The sequence below is a fragment of the Pithys albifrons genome, chromosome 12, assembly GCF_047495875.1.
Source record: "Pithys albifrons albifrons isolate INPA30051 chromosome 12, PitAlb_v1, whole genome shotgun sequence".
Lineage (NCBI taxonomy): Eukaryota > Metazoa > Chordata > Aves > Passeriformes > Thamnophilidae > Pithys > Pithys albifrons.
In genome coordinates, this window is record NC_092469.1 from 14803107 (window position 1) to 14823823 (window position 20717).

Below are 20717 nucleotides of genomic sequence, written 5' to 3' on the forward strand. Positions count from 1 at the left end.
GGACATGGGTTCTTACTGGTCCAAACTGGAGGTCAGGGCCTGGATAACCATTACCACACAGCAGCAGCTGGAGATGGGGAATGTGTGGATTTATACACACACACACGCATACAGGCCTGTCATTCCCGAGCCAGCTCTGGTTTTGGTAGCTCCTACCGTGTATGGCCACCTTGTACCACCTTGGGTGATGCTTCTCATGCCGAGCAGACAAATTTTGGCAACATTTGGCTGAGGTGTGGGCACAGGGATGCACTTGGGCAATGCCCGATATCACAGTTATTTCCCACAACACCCCATCACCCTGCAGCTGCCTAAGCTGACCCACAGGCTTGCCCTGCCCTTCGGCACTGGGGCCAAAGAAACACCCTCACAGCAACACTGACATCATTAAAGGTTTGGTTTTATTTCTGGTTTAAAATCAAAATTAGTCATTCTCTGTAATTACAGTATATATAGATTTATAGAGACATTATAGAAAAGAATTTTTTGCTTTTGTTTTTCTGCAAAATCTGTAAATAAAAAATAAAATAAAATAAAATAAAACTGAATAAACAAAAAAAAAAGGTGGCAGCTTCTGTCTGTCCATCTGTCCGTCCCTCTATTGCTCCTCCTGCCCCTGCCCTCCATGGCACTTCCCAACAGGCCAGGAAAGGTTCTGGGCTGGGGGCCACATCTCTCTACACTCCCTACAGCCACAGCTGGGGAGCAACAGGAGCATGTGGAGCTGGAAAGAAGAAACGCCAGCAGAATATATTAATATCTTATATTTCATTTTATTTAAGTCCTGGGGACTTCAGGTGGCAGAGGGCAGCAGTCCCCATGGCCCAGGCAATTCCTGGAAAGAAACAGCAAAGTTTCCAAAGTGCAGGTCCTTCCAGGACAGGGCGCATGCCCTCGAGCGAGAGGAAGGCAAGAGGAGCAGAGAAATCCGGTACCTCTCCCTGCTGCCCTGGTCCCGGCAGCTGTAGCCGACAAGAGGGGCAGGAAGGGTGGGCTCCCCGGGTACTTTAAATAGCGATCAGAAGGTGGGATGTGCAGCGAGCCCCCTGCCCAGTGGTGCGGCGGTGGCACCCGCGGGGCCGGTGGCCGGGGACAGGGAAGCGGTGCTCCATAAGGCAGTGTGCGGCCGTGGCGAGCTGCCGGCAGGGGTAATACTGCGGTGTGGTGCTGAGAGCGGGAGCTGCCGGGGCCCTAGTCCGTGCAAGCCTGGGCGGCCCAGCGGTGCCTTTGCCCTCAGGGATAGCAGGTGGGCGTGCGTGGGTCTCAGAAAGCTGTACTGGCCATGCTGGCTGGTGCAAAGATCCGTGGGAGGCTGTCCAGGGTCTCCTCCAGCCGCCGGTGAGCTGATTTACCATCTTCCCCTGCAAGTACACATCGTGGTCAATGATCTGAACTGCGGAAGTTCTGTCCCCTGCCCATTCCTGGCCACCATACCCAGCCTTTCCAGGGAAACATGCCTAATGCCTGGCAGAGCTGAGCCTGCATGCTATGGCCACAGCATGGAGACCTCTCTTGTCCTCCTTAGCATACCCTTGGGCAGGTTCCAGCTGGGATCTGGCTACCCCAGAGCTCTTGATTCAGAGGTTGCAAATCCTGTTCCTCAGCTGCCCATGTGGGACAGGGATCACCCATGTTTGGGCTGCAAAAGTATTGGCTTGTGGAGGGACTCACTTGGGGCCAAAGGACCAGTGCTCAGGGCTGTGCCAGCTCCAGCAATTCCAACAGCTGTGCACATCTGCATGCACTTGGCATAGGGGTCCCGAGGGCTCCCCCAGAACCCCCATGCACACACAGGGATGCACACATCCATGCTACAGGCTCACTCTGAGCTCTTTCCCTGGCACCCTTGCACACAAATCTGGCCACAGCAGCAATCCCCAGCAAGAGGTGCTGACATGGACAACCTGCTGGGACATAGGATACAAGGCATCTACACATGCCGGGGTGCCACAGGGATGGGCGCTATGAACAACCAAGACACACAGACTCCAAAACGTGACATGGCTGAACAGGCTCTAAGACGGAGACATTTGTGAGCAAAGCGGCAGGAGCAGGGACAAGGGGACGAGGATGGCTCACATGTCCCAACCTGTGCAGCAGCTGCCGCGATCTGGAGGCCTAGAAGCCCACTCAGATGGTTCTCTCAGGGCCATCTAGCAAATAATAAATAACAACCAGGCTTAGTTCTGTGGCCACAGGATGCCTGGCCCTCGCTGCCTGCTGCCATCTTGCTCTTGCTTGGCAAAGCTTGGAGCATGATGAGCTCTGGCTCTACCCCTGCGTGGGGTAGGCAGGGACCAGCCCTGGAGCCCACTACCTGTGGGCACTGCTGGTACCAGGAGATGCCTCTTGGGATGCTGTGGGTGGGGAGGGAGCAGAGAAACAGCAGGATGCTCACCACACAGCATCAGGCTCTGCTTGGCTGCCTCCCGCACAGGCTCCTTGTCAGTTTGGCACAGGTAAACCAGCTGCTCAATGCTCTCCTTGGCCTGCAGAAGAAGGGACAAAGGGCTGAGTGTGGCCAGCAGGGCTAGAGTAGGGACACAGCTCAGAGGGGAAGGCAGCACAGGGTGCTGCAGCTCCACAGTGCAAGAAAGGCCTCCATCCTGTCCCTTCCCTCTCCATTTCCCTTCCTGCCCTGCCCCTGCCTGCTGCTCCAGCACTTTTGGGGCACCCCCAGCTCCTCTTTCCTGGGAGCATGGGGCTTTGCAGGTGTGTCTGGAGTGTCTGGCCACACACATTTCCTCTTCCTCTGGAACATGCAGCTCTGCTGCCTCCTTCCCACATCCCTCTCACCTTCAGGCAGCCCAGTGCTGCACACCCTGCCACACGTGTCTGCACCTCTTCATCCTCCAGCTGCTCCAGGAAGCACACAAGGGCCTGAGGGAAATGGGGGAGTCAATGCCACCACCTGCAGCAGAACTGGGGGCAGCACCCCGGGGACTGTAGCACCAGCCCACCTTACCCCTGGCTTGCCCAGCACTTACCCGTTGGTGGAAGCGGGGGTTTTCTGCCAGGCTGCGGAGCTGGGCTGACACAGCGCTCACCACCTTGCTGTTGCCCTCCACGAGGAGCAGGCTCAGCGCCTTCAGTCCCTCCTTCTTCAGGCGGCCCTCAGGCATGCGCTTCAGGGCACGCAGCACCACATCCTGGTCGTCCGAGTTGAGGTTCTGTGCCAGCAATGCTGTGGGGAGTCATCGGCTCAGCCAAGCTGTGGGGAGCCACATGGCACTGCCCCATCCTCCTGCCACTGCAGCAAACCCAGCCCTGGGCACCCTGCACCCAGGCTGGGCAGAGGTGGCCCCACACAGGATGCCAGTACATGGAGCTGCCCCCCAAGATGCTGGAGACCTACATCAAGGACATGGGAAGATAGAATGGGAGTGGGCTGTGCTCTGGATCCAACTGACTTTCCTAGCCCAAGGATGCCTGAGCCTCTGGGAGATGTGCTGCAGGGTGATCAGGCGCTATAGTGATGCTCTGGCACCCCATACCAGGGCCTAAGGAGGATGGGAGGGCACTCACCTTCCTCTGCCAGCTCCATCATGTAGGTGTCAAGCACCAGGGCGCCGAGCGACTCAAAGTGGCTCCAGTACTGGAAGATGGTGACCTGCTCGCTCTGGGCACTGCCAGGCCGCCGGGGCAGCCGCCGGTTCAGCACGTCCTCCACCAGTTTCACACACACTGTGGGAAAAAGCCAGGATCAGGGTGTGCAGCAGCTGTGGTCACCCCTCTGAGGGGCTCCTGGCACCTACATACCCACATTCATAGTCACTGAGCGAGGCTGCCAACTCCCCAAATCCCCCTGGCATCCACTACTCACCAGCATCAGCCAAACCAGGGTGCTGCCCACTGATGGGTGCTGCATACTGGGCACTGAGCACCTGCAGGAACCGCTCCACAGAGCAGGTGTAGATGTTGGGCACCTCCACACAAAGGTCCCAAAGAGGCAGCACACCCTCCTTCCGTGTTGAGAACTGCACCACTGTGGGGACAGGCACTGTCAAACCTCCCCAAGGCCATGGCAGCAGGCAGGTTACTCCTGCCCTCTGCCTGGCATGGCCCCTTGCTGCCCAGCTGTGCCCATGAGGGGACACCAGGCTTCACATAGCCTCCAGGGTGGCAGGGAGGGTCCCCTTGGCCATGTGTCTTTACCATCGGCAGCTGAGCTGGCTGCTCCTGCGCGCTCCTCCGTCAGCTGGCACACAATCTCCAGCACCTGTGACTCCCGCAGCAGCCTGTCCAGGGCGTACATCTCCTGGCACCGCAGGGGACCGAAGGTGCCCAGCTTCTGCAAGCCACAGCCAAAACAGGGACCTCAGGGACAGAGCCCACTGCCCATGCCACAGCCACCATGTCGGGGCAAGACACCCCCTGAGAGGGCATCTACAGCTGCTGCTGTACCCCACCCCTGGTCCTCACCAGCAGCAGGCGGTTGCAGTTGTTTAGGTGAAGCACCAGAGCCTTATCCAGGAACTCGTTGCCGGTGCTCATGGGGTCAGTGCTGGCCTCAGAGCCGCTGCACATTCCAGTGTCATCTGCCCCCATCTCGCTAGCGCTGGGGGCCCTGGTGCTGCGCAGGGGTCTGCCAGCCTTCCTGCAAGCCAGGGAGAGATCAAGGCACTGATCAGCACAGCAAACCTGGCCCTGGCCCTTCCCCATCCACACAGCAGTTTCTGCAGGTACTATAGCCTCACAGCATCACAGCTGGGCAAAGGAGCAGGTCCCCAAGGCAGAGGGGCTGCCTCCAGTCCACCCCCCATGGACAGACACAGGGTGACACTGTGCAACCAGATGGAGCAGATACTGCTGCTTCTTGACCGGGACCTTCCTTGAGCTGTGATGGGCCACTATAAATGTGCTTGGGCACCCTGACAGAGGTGGGCACCCCCCATCCCAAGTGTCCCAGGGCCACCTCCTGCCCTGTGCCCCATCCCATGAGCCCTGCTGTGCACCTCTCATCTTGGAGAGGCTCCTCCTCAGAGCCTTCTGAATCCTCCATGTCAGAAGTGTTGAGGAAACTGAAGCTCTCGAGCGCATGCTCTACTGTCAGGCTGATGCTGGAGGCCCGGCTGAGGAAGACGCCCTGCTTCTGCTGTGGAGGAAGGTATGGTGGGGTTGAATCCTGGCTCACCAGCCATGACAGCCCCGCCACACACATTCCTGGCTATACCATCAGGGATGACCCTATCCCCACCATCCATGGGCACTGCTATCAGGGGTGAACCCTGTCCCCATCAACCCTGGAGACTTCCAGTTGGGGTGACCCCTGTCCCAATCATCCCTGGGCACTTCCAACATGGATGGCTCTATCCTTGTCCCCTGGCACTGCCAGCTGGGACGGACCCATACCCCTTGTCTCTACACAGTGCCAGAAGGGCAGTGTCCTGTCCCCATCATCCTTGGGCACTGCCATCCAGGATGGACCCATCCCCACCATACCTCAGCACTGGCAGCAGGGCTGGTCCTGTCCCCATCATCCCTGGGTATTGTCAGCAGGGCTGGCCCTGTCCCAGTTTTCCCCAGGCACTGCCAGCCAGGATGGCCCTGTCCCCCATGCCCCTGAACACCACTGGGAGCTCCTCACCAGCAGCATCTCCTCCAGGTGCTTGAGCTCCCGTTCGAGGGGCTGCAGCTCTGGGAACTGCCCCCGATAGTCCTCCAGGGCCGAGCCCAGGAGGCTGATCGCCTCCTCCAGACCTGAATCCACCACCTTCTGCCGTGGCACTTCAGGGACGCTGGCAGGCAGTGGTGGGGTGGGGACAGGCCTCTCCTCCACAGAGGCTTGTGCCAGCGCTGCGGGGACCCCGGTGCCACAGCCACCCTGTGCTGGCACCTGGCTCTGCACTGGCTCGGCCCTGCTGGCCTCCACCTCGCAGGAGGTGGCCCATGCTGCAGAGGCTCGGGGCTTGGCCTCAGTGTCCCTGTCCTGCCTTGCCACAGCAGCTGCCACCGTGGTGCTGGGGAGGGGGTCGGCATCTTGCTCGTCTGTCCCTGTGTCCTCTGGACTGGGCATGGGCTCCCAGGGGCTCTCCACAGCCTTGGCCTCCATTGTGGCATCCACGCTGGCCTCGCTGATGTGGCTCAGAGTCCGAGAATAGGGCACATGCCCATTGGCCACTGTATCTTTCTTACAGCTGCCTGGTTCCTCTGGCTGGCTCCCAGCAGGGGAGACACCACTGCTGCTGGCCCCAGGGCCAGTCTCGGGCTCCTCTGGTTGCTGGGAGAAGGAGATCTCAATGGCAGGCGCAGAGGCCTGCACCTCAGGCTGCACGATGGGCTTGTGCGTGGCATGGCGGGCGCTGCCAGACAGCTGAGGGCTGGAAGAGTCATCTGAAGACTCGGAGGAGATGGACCAGGCCGTGCCGTTCTCCAGCTCCTCCTGGCGCCGCAGCATGTTCTGGAGGGGGGAGAATGGTGTCAGCCAAGACTCTCCTCCTGCCCCTGCTCCTCCAACTGTTTTCCTGTCAACCGGTGGCAGCTGAGCTGGAGGCTGCCATGGCTTCGCTGGCACAGCAGGATGGGCAGCGAGGTCCCAACAGACCACAGCTGCCTATTCTAGCCCTGGATCTCACCCCACACCAGCAGGCAGTTCTGCTCTCCATGCCCAGCCCCTGGAGCCCTGGGGTGTCAGCGGCTCCCCAGCACAGGCAGGATGCAACACCTGGAGCCAAGGACACCACCCACCACAGCTGCAAGGACTGAAACAGGTCCAGGATCAGTTCATGGGGACAGCACTGGCCATCACGCCAATGTTGTGGCTCAGCATCACTGAACTGGTGCCACACCAACACCATGTTAGAGTCAAACCAGCACCATGACACCAGCACCGTCACCAGCACCATGCCAATGCCATGGCACAGCACACCAATGCCACCAGCGCAGGGACACAGAGAAGCTGTCTACTCTCTAATGCCCAGTTCTTGCATGGGGGTGAACCCAGGCTCCTCTAGTTTGGGGACAAGCTACGCAGGACCAGCCAAACCCCAGCCTAGCAGGACCAGGCCTTTGGGCATCAGCGAGGGATAGTGAGTAGGAGACAAGGAGTGGCTACAGCTACTGCAGGGTGGCCACACTGCTGGGCTAAGCTACCGGCCTGCTCCAGCTCCGCACTTACGCGGCCCTGCTGCGGCCATCTCCCGAGCTCGGCCGAGGAGACATCGCCGCAGGAGCAGCTCTGAGACAGCTTCTCGAAGAGTGTCTCCCGAAAGATGTCCAGCAAGGACCAACCGCGCTTGTCAGGTGCCCGCTCCGGGCTCTTGGGCAGAGAGAAGAGGAGCTGTGAACGTGGGATGGAGGAGCAGGCACCGGTACCGGGGAGTTGTGGCTGGATGGCTGCAGAGGAGCTGCCCACCCTTGTCCCTGAGCTGTGCCACCCTCTGAGATGTAGCCTGGGCACATTCCCATGTGGACCTCTCCAGCACCCACCTCTCCTGAGCAGCCCTGCCTGGTGCATACTTACATAGAATGCCTGTTCCCGAAGGGATGGCGTGTCTGGTGGACTCTGGTTGTAGGTGGAGAACCTCTTGTTCACTGTGGAAGCCTTGTTGACCGTGCTGGCTGCTGAGGGTTGATCATCTTTGTCGAAGGGACTGGGGAGGACAGCAGGAAAGTGAGGAGTGTGCACCAGTTTGTAGGGGAGTCTCAGGACACCAGGACCCCCTCCACTTCAGCTCTGGTTTTCCATAATTAAAACCCAGTTTTGGGATGGGAGAGAGCCTGGATTATCTCTTGCCATGCCATGCTGGGTATCCCTAGCCCTGCCATGTGCCACCAGCAGTGCCTGCTGAAGTACTCACTTCCAGGTCACCTCTAGGCTGAGTTTGAGGGTGCCCAGGTCGTTGATATCCACGGCCACTACCTGGGGCAGAGCCGCAAAGAGGTCCTTGGTCTCACAGGACACGTTGCCCACAACAACATGGTTGGCCAGGCTCTTTAGTTCTGTCACCTAGAGAAGGAGGAGAGGGAGGAGAGGAAGAGATGAAGCCATGGGCCAGTGAGAATGAAGTGCTCGAGAGAGGCTCAGGAATGTGGTGGAAACACCATCCCTCCAAATGTTCAAAAAATGTCTGGATGTGGCACTTGCGATATGGTTTAAGAGTGGGATTGGCAGTGCTGGATTAACAGTTGGACTTGATGATCACAGAGGTCTTCTCCAATCTAAATTACCCTAATATAGGGGGGTAGCTGGCCCAAACCATCCCTGCCCTCTTCTGCACTGTACCTTGATGGAGAGGAACTCAGTGATGAGGGGCAAGAAAACCATCTCCTCGCTGTCCCACACCTGCTTGCTGTTCACCTCAATACGCCCCCGCAGCTTCCACCGCTGCCGTCCGTACTTCATGAAGATCTGGGGACGCAGAGGTTTGAGTATGGGGGAGACATGACACTGGGTGTCCCCATGTGTCCCCAGGCATGGCCACAGACCCATGCCCCCACCACCCTGCAACATGCCCTCCACGCCGACGCCCACCTACACCCCCAAGACACCCCAAGGACCACAGGGCAGGAGCACAGCAGAACCCAACTCATATGGTCCCACCAACCTCATATTGGTCACCAGCACAAAGCCGGGCAAAGCCTGCCAGTCCTGCAAGAGAAGGCAGAGGGGCGTCAGCAGGCAGCAGGCAGACAGGCAGGCAACAGAACAGGGATGGAGCAGGACAAGGTACCTTTCATCCGGACGTGGAACTCGCCCAGCTGGCTCTCCAGATCATTCTCCAATAGACACATGTTCTGGGAACAGACAGATGGATGGACAGGATCCATCAGCAGACACTCGTGGGACCCATCACCCTGCCAGCCCATCCCTGCCAGCTGCCTCACCTCTGTGTACTCCTTGTAGCCCTTGCTGGCTTCAGCCAGGCTTTCACGTGCCTCCCGGCTGCCCGGCGAGCCCGTGCTGTAAGCTTTGACCATGTTGTGGGCTCCATCCCGGAGCCGCCGCTGGATGCAATAAGCCTCATACAGCTCATCTATCTGCAAGGACAGGCCCAAGCTGTGGTGAGGGCCAGGGCTGGGGACAGCATGGCTACCCCAATGTTGCACCGTGGTTACCTCAAGGTGACTCCAGTCCCCAGCTCTCACCTTGCTGGCATGAAACTCCAGGCGACGCAGAAAGCGCTCAATTGACTTCACTTGCTGGAAAAGCAGAGGAGATGGTGTGAGTGGCAGTGCAGCCACTCTGTGGAGATGCAGGTCAGTATGTACCCTCTGTGTCACCATGCTGTGGCTGGGACAGGTCCTGGTCACCAGCCCTGCCTGCAAGCTGCAGGGTGGCAGCCACCAGGGAACACCCACGTGCTGCAGCCTCCTCCAGGCTTCCCTGCTCCAGAGGGTCCTCCAGGAGCCAAGCCAGGCTCCAGGGTGCTTTTTCCCCAGCCTCAGAGCTAACCTTGGCCCAGCAGCTACTAACAACTTTTGTTTGCAAAAAGCAGCTTACAAGCCCTCTCTGTTTCAGATTTTGCTCAGTGTTGCCCTGCCTGCAGAGCCCCAGTCTCCCCCCACCCCAATTCCAGGGGACAGGCAGCAGGGCAGTGCTAGCAGAGCAGGGCAGTTGCACATCTCAGGCACTTGGAAGGGGGATATGAAAGGGATGGTGCACTGATCCCGCTTACCTTATCCAGATCGTAGAGAAAGCCCTGGAGGAGAGAGGAGAGGGATAAGATGCAGCACAAAGCCAGCTTTGTCCACTCAAGAAGACCCAGCATGTCGCACCCACCACCCATAGCATGGCTGTGGGACATGCAGCACCCAGCCAAGGCTGGAGAGTGCATGACAGAGGGACAGGAGCACTGTGCAGCCCAACACCAGAGCCTGGGCTGCCCTGCTACATCCCCACAGAAACAGGCTCTGCCCCAGGACGCAGATGGACCATGAGCTGCCCCAGCTGTGCCCACAACCCTGGCTGTCTGCCCAAGGAACTTCTCCCTATAAGGCTCTTCCCAAGCAACACTCACCAGGCGTGAATTCCTCTTGGACTCACGGATCTGGGTGCTGAGCTTCTCCAGTTCAAGCTGGTGCACCTCAAGGTAGGCTCTGGGGGAAACCACACCATGGGGGTCAGGCTGGGATCCATGTCCAAGGATCCTGCCACCCTCAGCCCACATCAACCCTGCACACCTGGCACCACATCCCCATTCCCTGTTCCAGCACTCAGGCTTGGGAACTCATATATGCCTCCACATGGGCTGTGTTGAGATGTGGGACCCCACACAGCTCCAGAGCCCCAGGGCACTGCACCCAGGAGACCTGGCATGTCCCTGCCTGGTGAGGGAGGAGAGCTGCCAAGCCCAATCCATGTCACAAGCTGTCCTATGCCCCTCAGGGGCTCCTTTCTTTCACTCCCCCAGCCACAGGGAGCCCCAGCACTTACGTCAGGCCTTTCTTGAGAGCTTCATACACCTCGTCCAGGCGGTTGGGCTGAGGCACCTTGGGTGGTGGGGATTTGTGGGACATTGAGAACATCCTACTGACCCTGGAGCCAGTCTTGCGGGAAACAGTGGGAGTGAAGGGTGAGAGGTTCCTGGGGAAAGAGGCAGACAAAGCCAGGAAGGCCAGGGTCAGCATACAGCACCAGGGTCCTCCTAGATGCCTCAGCTTGCTGGGCACCCTGTCTTGAGACAAGGAGAAGCTCTGGGATGGAGACCAGGTCCACCAGGACCTGCCCGCTTCTCCCAGAACTCCCTGGCAGTCAGTCAAACTGGCCAATGGAGCTGGAAGAAATGGAGCTGTAAGGCTGGGCACAACTGCCTGCACAACATGCCTGCAGTGACTCAATATGTATTTGTCTGCCCCAAAGTCATGGGAAAGACAAGGAGAAACCCACGAAGGTGGAGATGGAGAAGAACAGCAAGGTAGCCCTGTCTCAGTGGAGTCCAAGAGTCTGGCTGTGGTACAGCCTCTGTGGAGCTGGGGAGGTCTCAAGTGCTAGGCAGAGGAAGCAAAGGCAAACAGAGATGGCACCAGCTGGAGCAAAGCTGTGTTCCTGGAGTGCCTATGGGGACATCTCCAGCCCTGATCACCCTCCAAAGAGGCCATGCTCTGCTCCATCCCCAGTGTCCCACGTTGCCAGGGGCTTAGAGTAGCTCTCTGGGCACTGTGCCAGGGTGACACATGCCACCTTTGGCTTGACAGTCTGTCCCAGGATCAGGCAGAGATCTCAGTGGGTGGCAGCATGGGAGAATCCTGGGGACCAGCAGCCCTGTCACCCCATCACACAGTGCAGCAACATGGGACAAGGATATCCCCACTGATGCCTGATCACTGAGGCACTGATGCCCCTCCAGATGTCACCAAACCTGATGGATGGAGCTGCCTCCCCCAGAAAATCTGCAGGATACTGACCCAGCACTTGGGACCTGAACACCACCCTTCCTGCCTTGTGCAATGGAGTCACTCCCCAGCCTGCTCAGACCGGCTCTTCCCTTCCTCCTTCAAAAGCATCATCGTGCCACCAGTGCCCAGGAGACACCACAGGCTCCTCAGTTCCCAGCCTTAGGCTGTACCTCCCATCCTGTGCCGCTCTTCGCAGAAGTGATCAAAAGACTTCCCTGAATCAGTGGTGGGGGAAATGAATGTTTTGGCCTCCTCCCAAGGTGGAGCAATGAGTTAGCGCTTAATTTCCACCATTCCTTCTCATTCCTGTCCTCCAGGGTCTCTGGAAGCATCTCCTACAGGCATCTCCCCACCAGCCACTTGGCTGCAGGCATCTAAAAGTCCTCCCTATTCCCTATCCCTAAGCAACCCCCTCTGGCACCCCCAAAAAACCATCAACATGCTGGTGACCTGGAAAGTGTTACTTGGTACAGAGGCTGAAGGTGGAAGGGTATGATGGGACCATAACATCACCAGTGAATGGAGAAGATGAGTAGGGACTGGTTGCTCCTAGCACCAGAGTTGACAGGAGGCCAGTAAAACCTTCAGTGACAGGTTTGAGGTGACCTCAAGGAAACCCTGACTTACACCAGCACTTAACCCTGAAACTGGCTGCCGCAGGATGTCAAGGCTCTCAAGATACTTCAAAGTCTTCTCAGTTCCATTGTACCCATTAAACATGATAACATGGTCACAGGGAAGCTCCTAAGAGCAGGTTGAAGATTGGGTGAGCTACATCTGTCTCCTTCATGCTCTGGTGACAGGAACCACAGGGTCCTCACCCTGCCTGGGGTACAGCACAGTGAAGGGTTGCACTGATGGGTTCTGCCTCCCACACAGCCTCAATGCTCCCTGCAGCCCACTGTGCAACATCCCCTGGCTACCACAAAAGTCCCTGAGGAAGATGATGGGACAGCTGGATGGGAAGGAGCCTCGGGATGCACAGCAGGTTGCACCACACAACACCCAAGCCTGCCCCTGTCACTGTCCCCCGTGGCGGGCAGCATGAGCTCCTATCTCCTACCTGAAGGGCCGGTCGGCCGATGAGTTCACTCCGGCAAAGGACTGGCTCCTATTGATCTTGGTGACGAGGACTCGGCGCTGCGGGCGCACAGACAGTGACATCGTTGAGTGTGACCTGGAGGGCCGCCCTGAGGACAATGAAACAGCAAGGTCACCAGCAGTAGGGCGGGGACACAACACACAGGCAAGGGTGCCACTAAGGGACTGAGAGTGGAACCCACAGACTGCAATGCAAGCCTTCCCAGCCTTTCAGACCAAGAACAGTCCTGGCAGCACCAGGACACAGGTCCCATTCTGCCCCAGGGATACTGCCAGTGCCCTGCCCTGGGTGAAGCAGGGCTCTGGACACTGAGCACTCAGTGGGGGACACACTGTGGATGTGTCTGAGCTTGGCCCATGGCAGCCACAGGAGGCGGGTGATGCCCAGTGCCTAATATGACCCTTCCCAGACATGACCATGGCAAACGCTAGGCTGTGTCCCAGCCTGGACACCTCTTCCTTTGTCCCACATCCCACTGTCACCCGTGCCATCCTGGTTCAGGGGCAGGAAGGGCATGGAGCTGGACTGAAGCTGCCCAGCCCTTTGCTGTCTCCTCACTTGCTTCTGCTCACTCCAGCAACCTGGAGGGAAACCCAAGGACAACAAAGCACTTTGGAAAGTTCCCAGCTTTGCCAGGAGCTCTGTGTTGAGGAAGAAAAGGCTGAGCCATTCCCTGCTGGACCCTGGAAACTCCATGTGGGCAGAACGTGTCCAGCTCCATAGCTGCTGCACCCTGCAGTGGCAGTGCCAGCAGCCCTGAAACTGGTGCCAGTACCAGCCTGTCCCCACCATGGTCAGTGCAGTGGATACCAACCAGGACAGATCATATCTGAGTCTTGAGGCCAGGAGCATCCCAGCAGCCCTGGCTGGAGATCAGGGAGGGCAGTCCAAAGCACAAGGCAAGAACAGGGGATTCTGGAGCTTCTGGCTCTGCAACCCCCAGCAATACCAGATGGGCTCAGGGAAGAGCCTAGCCCACAGGGCAGACACAGAGGAGCAGGATGTGGAATGCTCCACTGCTGATGGCAGCTCAGTCCCTGTCCCTGACAACCCCAAGCTGATCTGTGAGCTAGGTAGCCAGGAGCTGCTGGGGATGAACCCACACTGTGCCCAGCAGTCACACACCCTGCCAGGAAAGGCCTGGCAGGGCCATAGGGATGCACAACTTCCCCGCTTGGCAAACTAGGCCAGAGTCACCTCCCCGTATCCCAAGAGGCTCACTCCTGCCTCCAGCATGGCCGGCAGCCAGTGGACACCACAAGGACACAGACACTTCTGGGCTTCTGCCACCATCCCCACTCCTTGCCCCGGCACAACAAATCCAGGACCCTGGCTCAACCTGGTCCCATGTGGCTCAGCCACCAGTGGGCATTCCCCCCGTGCTGCACCCCTCGCCACCCTGCACACCAGGCTGGGGACAGGGATTTGCAGTGCTTGGGGTGAGCCAGAGCCATTCAGAGTCAAAGCAAGCCACTGCCGCTCACCTCTATCCCAGTGGAGCTGGGAAGCAGCAGGTCCATCTGGTTCCCCCTTGGCACTCAGGTCCCAGGCCGTGACTACGGAGCCGCTTGGTGGGTCCCACAGCCTCAGTGCTATCTGGGTGCCCGTCCCTCCATTTTCCAGGACAACACTGTCCCAATTAAGCTCATTAGAAGGAGCTGTAATCCCTGGCAGCCCGGCTGACCTGCAGGCCTGGGCAGATTACTCTCAGCAGGGCTCTTTAATCTGTTCCCCACAGAGCAAGCCAGGCATGTGGCACCCATGCTTGCTCCCTAGCTGGGTGCTACAGTGGCTCATCCATAAGGACAGCACCCACCAGCCATAGGATGAGGCTGAGGTGATCCTGCCAGTCCACCCTTCTCCAGCCCATGTTGCTATCTGGGAGCTCAGGTGGCGCTCTAAAGAGGTTTTCTCAGGCAGGAGCCCACACTGGGAAAGGATGTTGAAGGTGTTGAAGGGGAGAAGGATGCTGGCAGCATTACAGGGGAGATGGATGCTGGGGGTGTCACAGGGAAAAAAGGATGCTGGAGGTGTCACAGGGCAGAAGGATGCTGAGGGTGCTGTAGGGGACAGATGTTGCAACACAACTCCTCAGCAGAGTCAGAGCAATCCCCACTCACTTGCCCAGGCACCTCTGAGGCTCCAGCAGCCGCTTGTGCTGTGATGGGTCATGCTCCAAAGCACCAAAGGCTCCTGCACTGGCACAGGGAGCAGTGACATGAGCAGTAGTTGCTGACAGGGCCACATCCCTGCACTCCAGCCCTGGGACCCAGCTCTCCCCCAAACACCCATGACACACTGTGGCACCCTGAATCCCCAGGCTTGGCACCCTGCAACCCAGATCCTGTGCTAGGACCCCAAATCCCCTTCCAGGTGGGGGACACTATGCCCCTGCTGAGCCTGGCACCAGCAGGCAGCCAGTTAGGTGCCAAAGGGCAGCACTGCCTGCATGAGGCAGGGCAAGCAGGATGTGGGGTCTCTGCTCCTGGCATGCTTGGGCTTGGCTCACAGAGGAGGAAAAAACCCAGCATAGTGCATTCCTGACATTACCGAGATAAGAGGTACCTGGTACCAGCAGCACAGGCAGCCCCCAGCAGGGAGCAGAGACCAGGACACCCTTGGAAGGGACCGCTGGCCACCGCATCTCACCCAGGCTGGTGAGCCCCGCACCAGGCTTACCAGAAGGCTGGCACCAACAGAGCACCAACACACGTGTCCCTGCCCCAAGCACATCTCTTCTCTTCCTGAGGAGCAGACACAGAGGTCCTGCCCCAAAGGTTCAGTCCCAGCAAGCCCCACCACCCCCTGCCCTTAATTAGGGCTTTGGTGCTAATGAACCTGCCTCCCAACCAAGGTTTTCACCTTTTCTGTGCCACAGACCGCCTCCAGCTCTCCTGGTGTAGGAAACACAGTCCTGGGAATCTGTCCGTCTGTCCGTCTTCAACCAGCACTGCCCACAGGCAGAGGCCAAAAGGGCAACGAGCAGCTGGACAGGCGGCACAGCATGGGGTGCTGGAGCCCACCCCGGGGCTCTCCAGCCCGGCTGCCAGCTCCTCTCTCGACGCCTGGTGCTCTGAAGATGATTGGGATCCCAAGAATGTCTGAGCAGTGGAGGGGGCAGTCCGACCGGCTGGGTTGGTCCCAGCTGGTTTCTGTTTCCGACACTCAGACACCAGCCTCAGGTCGCTCCTGCAGGTTTATCAAAACTGCCCTGGTCGGAGACGCCCCAAACTGGCTCCCCGTGAATCCCCAGCCCTGCAGCCCTAGGACCTAGGGGTGCTCTGACCAGCATGTCCAGGGATGTTACTCACTGAAGGCCATCAATGCCCATGATGACCAACCCAGCACCCTCCAGCACCCCTGACCTCATGGAGGGCACCCACAACCAGCAGAAGCGCCCACTGGCACCCAAGGGGCTTCCCCAGGAGGGGCTGGGCTGTGGTCCCCACACCGATGGCACTGCACGCACCCCTCGGGACACAGCAGGACACCAGTGTCCCCCAGTGGGGGCGGCCATGGTGGCCACAGGATCACCTCACACACCATCCTGCCTGTGGTGTCTGAGGCAAGTGGGGGGGTCCTGCCACTCCCTGCCCAAGGACCCTTGGGTGAAACGTGGGCACACTGCAGGGATGACCTCGGGAGCCTGTGAACTCAGCCTGCTGGCACAGTTCCCTCGGAGTAGCTGCTGTGTCCGTGTTTGCACAGCTGCAGCCTCACTGCCCTAACCCATGCACGTACCCCGGCCCCCGCCGGCCCCTTCCGGCCCTGGGACAGCCCTTGGCCGGCTCCCAGCGTGGGCTGGAGCAGCTCTACCCTCCCATCACTCCTCATCCCTCCTCGCCACAGAGGATGGGAGCATCCGGAGACCGACGCCATCAGGCCTTGGTCACAGGGAGCCTGGGAGCCGCCTCTTCCCTGACCTCCTCCATGCTCTGCCTCTCCTCCAGGAAGACAGGACATCCCCCATCTCCCCCTCATGCCGGTGGACTGGGGGGCTTGGGGAATCAGATGAGTCAGTGAATGGCATCCCAGCTCCCTGTGACTCACCCGGGAGAGAAACTCCCAGTCCTAAGGTCATGGGCCCACAGCCCCCCCCAGAGCAGGGGATGGTGGTTTGGTTGAAGGGGTGCTGGGTGCTCTCAGCTGTTTGGGTTGGATAGGTGCTGGGTGCTCTTGGCCTTGTGGCAGCAGGGGCATGACAGTGATATCCGCTTCTGTGGCCGGGGGAGGCTGTTGGCTCCTTGGGCCAAGTGGGAGGGTAGCAGGAAAGGGAAGGAGCTGCAAATGGGAAGAATTGGAGGAAGTGCTTATTTACCCTGCGGAGTATCCCCACGGAAGGGCAGGGCACGGCACAGGCAGACACTCACAGCCAGTTCCTTGGGGGGGGTTCAGCCTCCCACTCAACCACCCACCCCATGGGCTCCCTGTTTCCAGCCAGAGGGGGATGCAAGTCCCAGTTTGTGACCCAGGGAAGTGGCCACCATTGGGGTGGGGGTTCCCCAGGGCCTGTTAGTGCTCAAGACCAACCACAGTTCCTGAGAACCAGCCCAGGACCACCATGGTCCTGGTGAAGTGGGTCCTCAACCACAACAGGCACAGACCAAGCACCTATACAGATCCACACAGACACTGCACACCCACATGCCCTGTGAGATGGGACTACAGCCTGGCCAGGGGCACCAGACCCTGCTCTTGAGTGGGCTGTGATCCCTCTCAGAGGTGCTGGGATCCTCTAGAAGGATCCTGCTGGGATTGGCATAACCTTGTGGAGGTCCCACGTGCCACCTCACCCATGATCTGCTCTTTTCCAGGGTGCTCTGTTGGGCACCAGTACCTTCCCCTGCAAATCCTGTCCAGACAACTTGGTCTAAGTGTACAAGAGCAGCCCCAAGACTCTCTGTTCTCCCCAGTTCTCCTGGGGCCACCATGCCAGAGATGTTCAACATAGAGCCAGGCTCTGTTTACCCTCATTAGACATGGGAGCATGAGGGGGAGAAAACCAGTTTGCTGAGGAAAGCCACACCACTGTGGCATCAGGAGCTGCCACAGCATCAGCGGTGCATCACCCGGGAGCAGCAGGCAGCTGTGGCCCCTCTCCTGCCTTGAGACACACAGCCTGGATCTCAGTGTGTGCACCAGCAATGCTGGGAAGCCAGCAGGTCCTATCCTGCATGGATACCCTGTCCTGACACCCTGTCGCTGCAAGCCGCAGTGACAACTGTGTCCCTTGCAGGTGGCCAGTGCCTATGTCCTTGGTGCCCCTTGTCAGGAAGAGTTCTCCTCCTGAGGAAAGCCCTCACCCCAAAAAGCCCCACAGGAGCCCAGCTACATCACCCGGGAACCTCAGACAGCTGGGGGTCCCCAAATTAACGCCATTTGCTGGGGAGCCCTGATGCTGCTGGTGCTCAGTACCTTTTGGTTTGCCATTCATGGTGTGCTGCGGCAGCACATCCCCCTCGGGCTGGGGTCAGCGTCCACAGCGGCTGCTGCTCTCTCATGCCGTCCGTCTGTCTGTCTGTCAGAGTGTGGGGGCTGTGGCCGGAGGGCTCCCCCCGGGCAGCAGTCTCCTCCCACACTTCCCCTGCCCGAGGGCTGACATCACTGCCCAGCACCGCCCCGGCATGACTCAAGGGGGACACGGAGGACAGAGGACCAGAGAACGGGAGGACATGGGAGGATGCCTGACCCCTTGGAGGAAAGGAGGCCCACCAGCACCGACTATTCCTGGAGCACATCACAGCTCAGTCCCATCCTTCCCTCATCAATGACTTCCTGGGGAAACTGAGGCACGGGTGGAAAGGACGGGAATACACTAAAGGGCACCGCAGTGCCGACTCCCCCCACAGCCCCTCTCTGAGTCTCTTCCCTTCGAAACCCCCTTCCCTCATCACCCAGGACTGGCCACGAGCCAGAGAGCACACACGGCTCCGCCCAGCACACCACTGTCCCTGAGCTGCTCCGGTCCCCAGGATGGGGAGGGGGGATGCACAGCCCCTTGCCCCATCCCTGCTGCCTCCACTGTGGGCAGGCACAAAGCTATGGGCAGCTGACACTCAGCACTGGTGCTTGCTTTTGCATTGCTTGGTTTTAAATATACATATATAAATATATGCAAACATATATAGATATATAAAATCACCGTGGCTTTGCTGTAGGCTTCTCACATTCCACTATTCCCATGGCATGCCTGTGGGCACGCTGTAACATCCAGGAGCCACTGTGAAAAGGGTTTCCTTGCTCAAAAGTTCCCACTTTTTATCCTCTGAGTCTTCAAAACCTTGGAGAGGCTGCCTTCACCTAGGGCTTTCTCGCAGGCCTCTCCAAAGATGCTGGGTGCCATTCTCATGTGGGAAACAAGGATGTCCTTCTCCCCACGGGGATCCAGCTCCCATGAAGCGGGGTGTCAGACCCACCTGTCCTCCATGCCAATGGCAGAAGCACCTCCCAGCCTCAAAACTTCCTGTTTAGGACACAGGGATGCCCTAAACCACCATGGGACTCAGATGTCACCTCACTCCAGGGCTGTAGCTCCCTGCATGGGTCCTGGTCCTGGGATACCCAAGCCTGGCACCCACTTCCTTCAGCTCTAACAGAAGCTGAAGCAGCCAGCTCCATACAGGCTAGGACCAGCTGCCATCACCACATCACTGGGGCAGGAAGAAACACCTCCTCCCAGGCTCCTTTCCTGTTTGCTGCTGATTTTAGAGTGAGGTCAGTCCAGGTTCAGGAGGAAAAGCACTGGGACAGAGTCTTGGGGGGTGCTCAAAGATATGGGGTCCTCCCAGACAGTTAACCCTTTCCCTAGGGGTCAGCCTGTTGTGAGCCTGCTTCCCCAACCCAGAGCTAGTCCCCTCCCTGCAGGTCCCACCGGTGAAGCACCTGGGGCTTCCTCGTAGGGTGGCTTGGCTGCCCCACCATGGGCATGCACACGTGGGTCTGGAGCCAGCCACAGCCTGGCTTGGAGAGCTGGGACTTGGAGGGGTGTCACCAAAGAGTGCTACAATCCTGGGCACCCTGAAGTCCTGGTGCTCAGGTGGGCACCCTGAAGTCCTGGTGCCCAGGTGGGCACAGTACCAGCTCCACTGGGAGAGCAGCTGGGAGAAGAGCTGGTGAGACTGGGCTGGCTGTGAGCAGCATCCAAGGAAAAACTATCCCATACTGCCCACCTACCTGCCTCTGTGCCAGTGCCATGGGCACAGAGGGAGCCAGCAGCCTAGCATGCTGCAAAGCCCATCTCCTCCTCAGCTTCAGGAACTTGCATGAAGACCATGTCTCCTGCCTTGCCTGGACAAGACACATCCCCCTGGCTCTCCCCACTGATGGGCACAGTCCCATCCTGCCACTGTCATGGGCAGGGGGCTTTCGCCCAGCTTTTCATGCCGTACTGCTTCTCCCTAGGGAATGGCATCACTGCCGGCACCGCCCTGGGTCTGACCATCCCTCTGCAAAGCCTGTGCCGTGCTGGCAGCCGCGTGGAGCCAGTGCCCGGCACGCGGCCAGGCAGTGCGCCCGCAGCCACGGCCCATGCCAGCTTGTTTGTTCTCATTAAAGGTTAATGAGAAAGCCACGCTAAAGCTGCCCGAGCTGCAGGAGAGGCGTTCCCCAGTGCCATGCAGAGTGAGGGGACACCCAGGCTTCCTTCACAGAGGGGTCACAGCCAGACTCTGCTGCTTGCTGTTTGCCTCTCCATAGCCCTGCTTACATTGCCAGGGGATCCCTGTGGTAGCTGACAAGCAGGTGAGCTGCCTGGCATCGGCACCATCCTGGGCATCACCCATGGAGAGACCACCAGGAGCAGGCAGGAGGTGGGGTCAGGCATTGCAAAGGTGGCAGAGGACGCCAGAGAAGGATATGCAGGATCAGCCATTCCTTCTGAGCACCTGCAAGGTTCTCGGCGGGGCTCGACAGTTTAGGGACACCTTGCCAAGGGAGGGCAAACGAAGGGCACAAGTTGTGCCAGCAGAGCCAGGGCCTGGGTGGTAATTGAGTTAAATGAATCCCCAGCCCTGGCCTGGTGGTGCATAGGGAGGGAATGCAAAGAAAGGGACATCCCCATGGCCATGCAGGGCACTGGTGACCCCTCTCAGCTCAGGGGACTTCGCTTGATACCCACCACCCTGGCTCAGCTCAACCAGCCAGGGCAGCTTCCTCCATTCCTCTGCAGCAGCAGGGATGTGGGTGTAAAGCTCCAGCTGCACCCTTTTTGGGGATGTCACTTTATGCCTTCCTCTTACCAGGTCTGGGGAGTTGCCCTGGGCATCCCCACCCCAACCAC

The 20717-nt window shown here is 58.9% G+C and overlaps 1 protein-coding gene across 8 annotated transcripts in view; it reads right to left on the bottom strand.

The window, feature by feature from the left end:
* Positions 1–383: 383 nt before the first annotated feature.
* RIPOR1 (RHO family interacting cell polarization regulator 1) overlaps positions 384–20717 on the bottom strand; it is a 32066-nt gene continuing 11732 nt past the window's right edge. For 3 of the 8 annotated variants that reach the window (XM_071567229.1, XM_071567230.1, XM_071567226.1), the window contains 22 exons: positions 12401–12527; positions 10376–10525; positions 9960–10038; positions 9618–9641; positions 9088–9141; positions 8827–8979; positions 8673–8736; positions 8547–8590; positions 8225–8350; positions 7800–7948; positions 7463–7592; positions 7118–7258; positions 5588–6400; positions 4956–5095; positions 4423–4597; positions 4156–4291; positions 3824–3985; positions 3526–3684; positions 2988–3184; positions 2797–2880; positions 2399–2489; positions 384–1361 (listed from right to left, as the gene is read on the bottom strand). In XM_071567229.1, the coding sequence (XP_071423330.1) occupies positions 1264–1361; positions 2399–2489; positions 2797–2880; positions 2988–3184; positions 3526–3684; positions 3824–3985; positions 4156–4291; positions 4423–4597; positions 4956–5095; positions 5588–6400; positions 7118–7258; positions 7463–7592; positions 7800–7948; positions 8225–8350; positions 8547–8590; positions 8673–8736; positions 8827–8979; positions 9088–9141; positions 9618–9641; positions 9960–10038; positions 10376–10525; positions 12401–12501 (3270 nt within the window). In that variant the 5' untranslated portion in view covers positions 12502–12527 and the 3' untranslated portion in view covers positions 384–1263. Of the gene's footprint in view, positions 1362–2089; positions 2154–2398; positions 2490–2796; positions 2881–2987; positions 3185–3525; positions 3685–3823; positions 3986–4155; positions 4292–4422; positions 4598–4955; positions 5096–5587; positions 6401–7117; positions 7259–7462; positions 7593–7799; positions 7949–8224; positions 8351–8546; positions 8591–8672; positions 8737–8826; positions 8980–9087; positions 9142–9617; positions 9642–9959; positions 10039–10375; positions 10526–12400; positions 12528–15301; positions 15383–17854; positions 17974–20717 lie in introns of those variants that run through there. The other 5 variants (XR_011698857.1, XM_071567227.1, XM_071567231.1 and 2 more) reach the window with 5 other exon arrangements.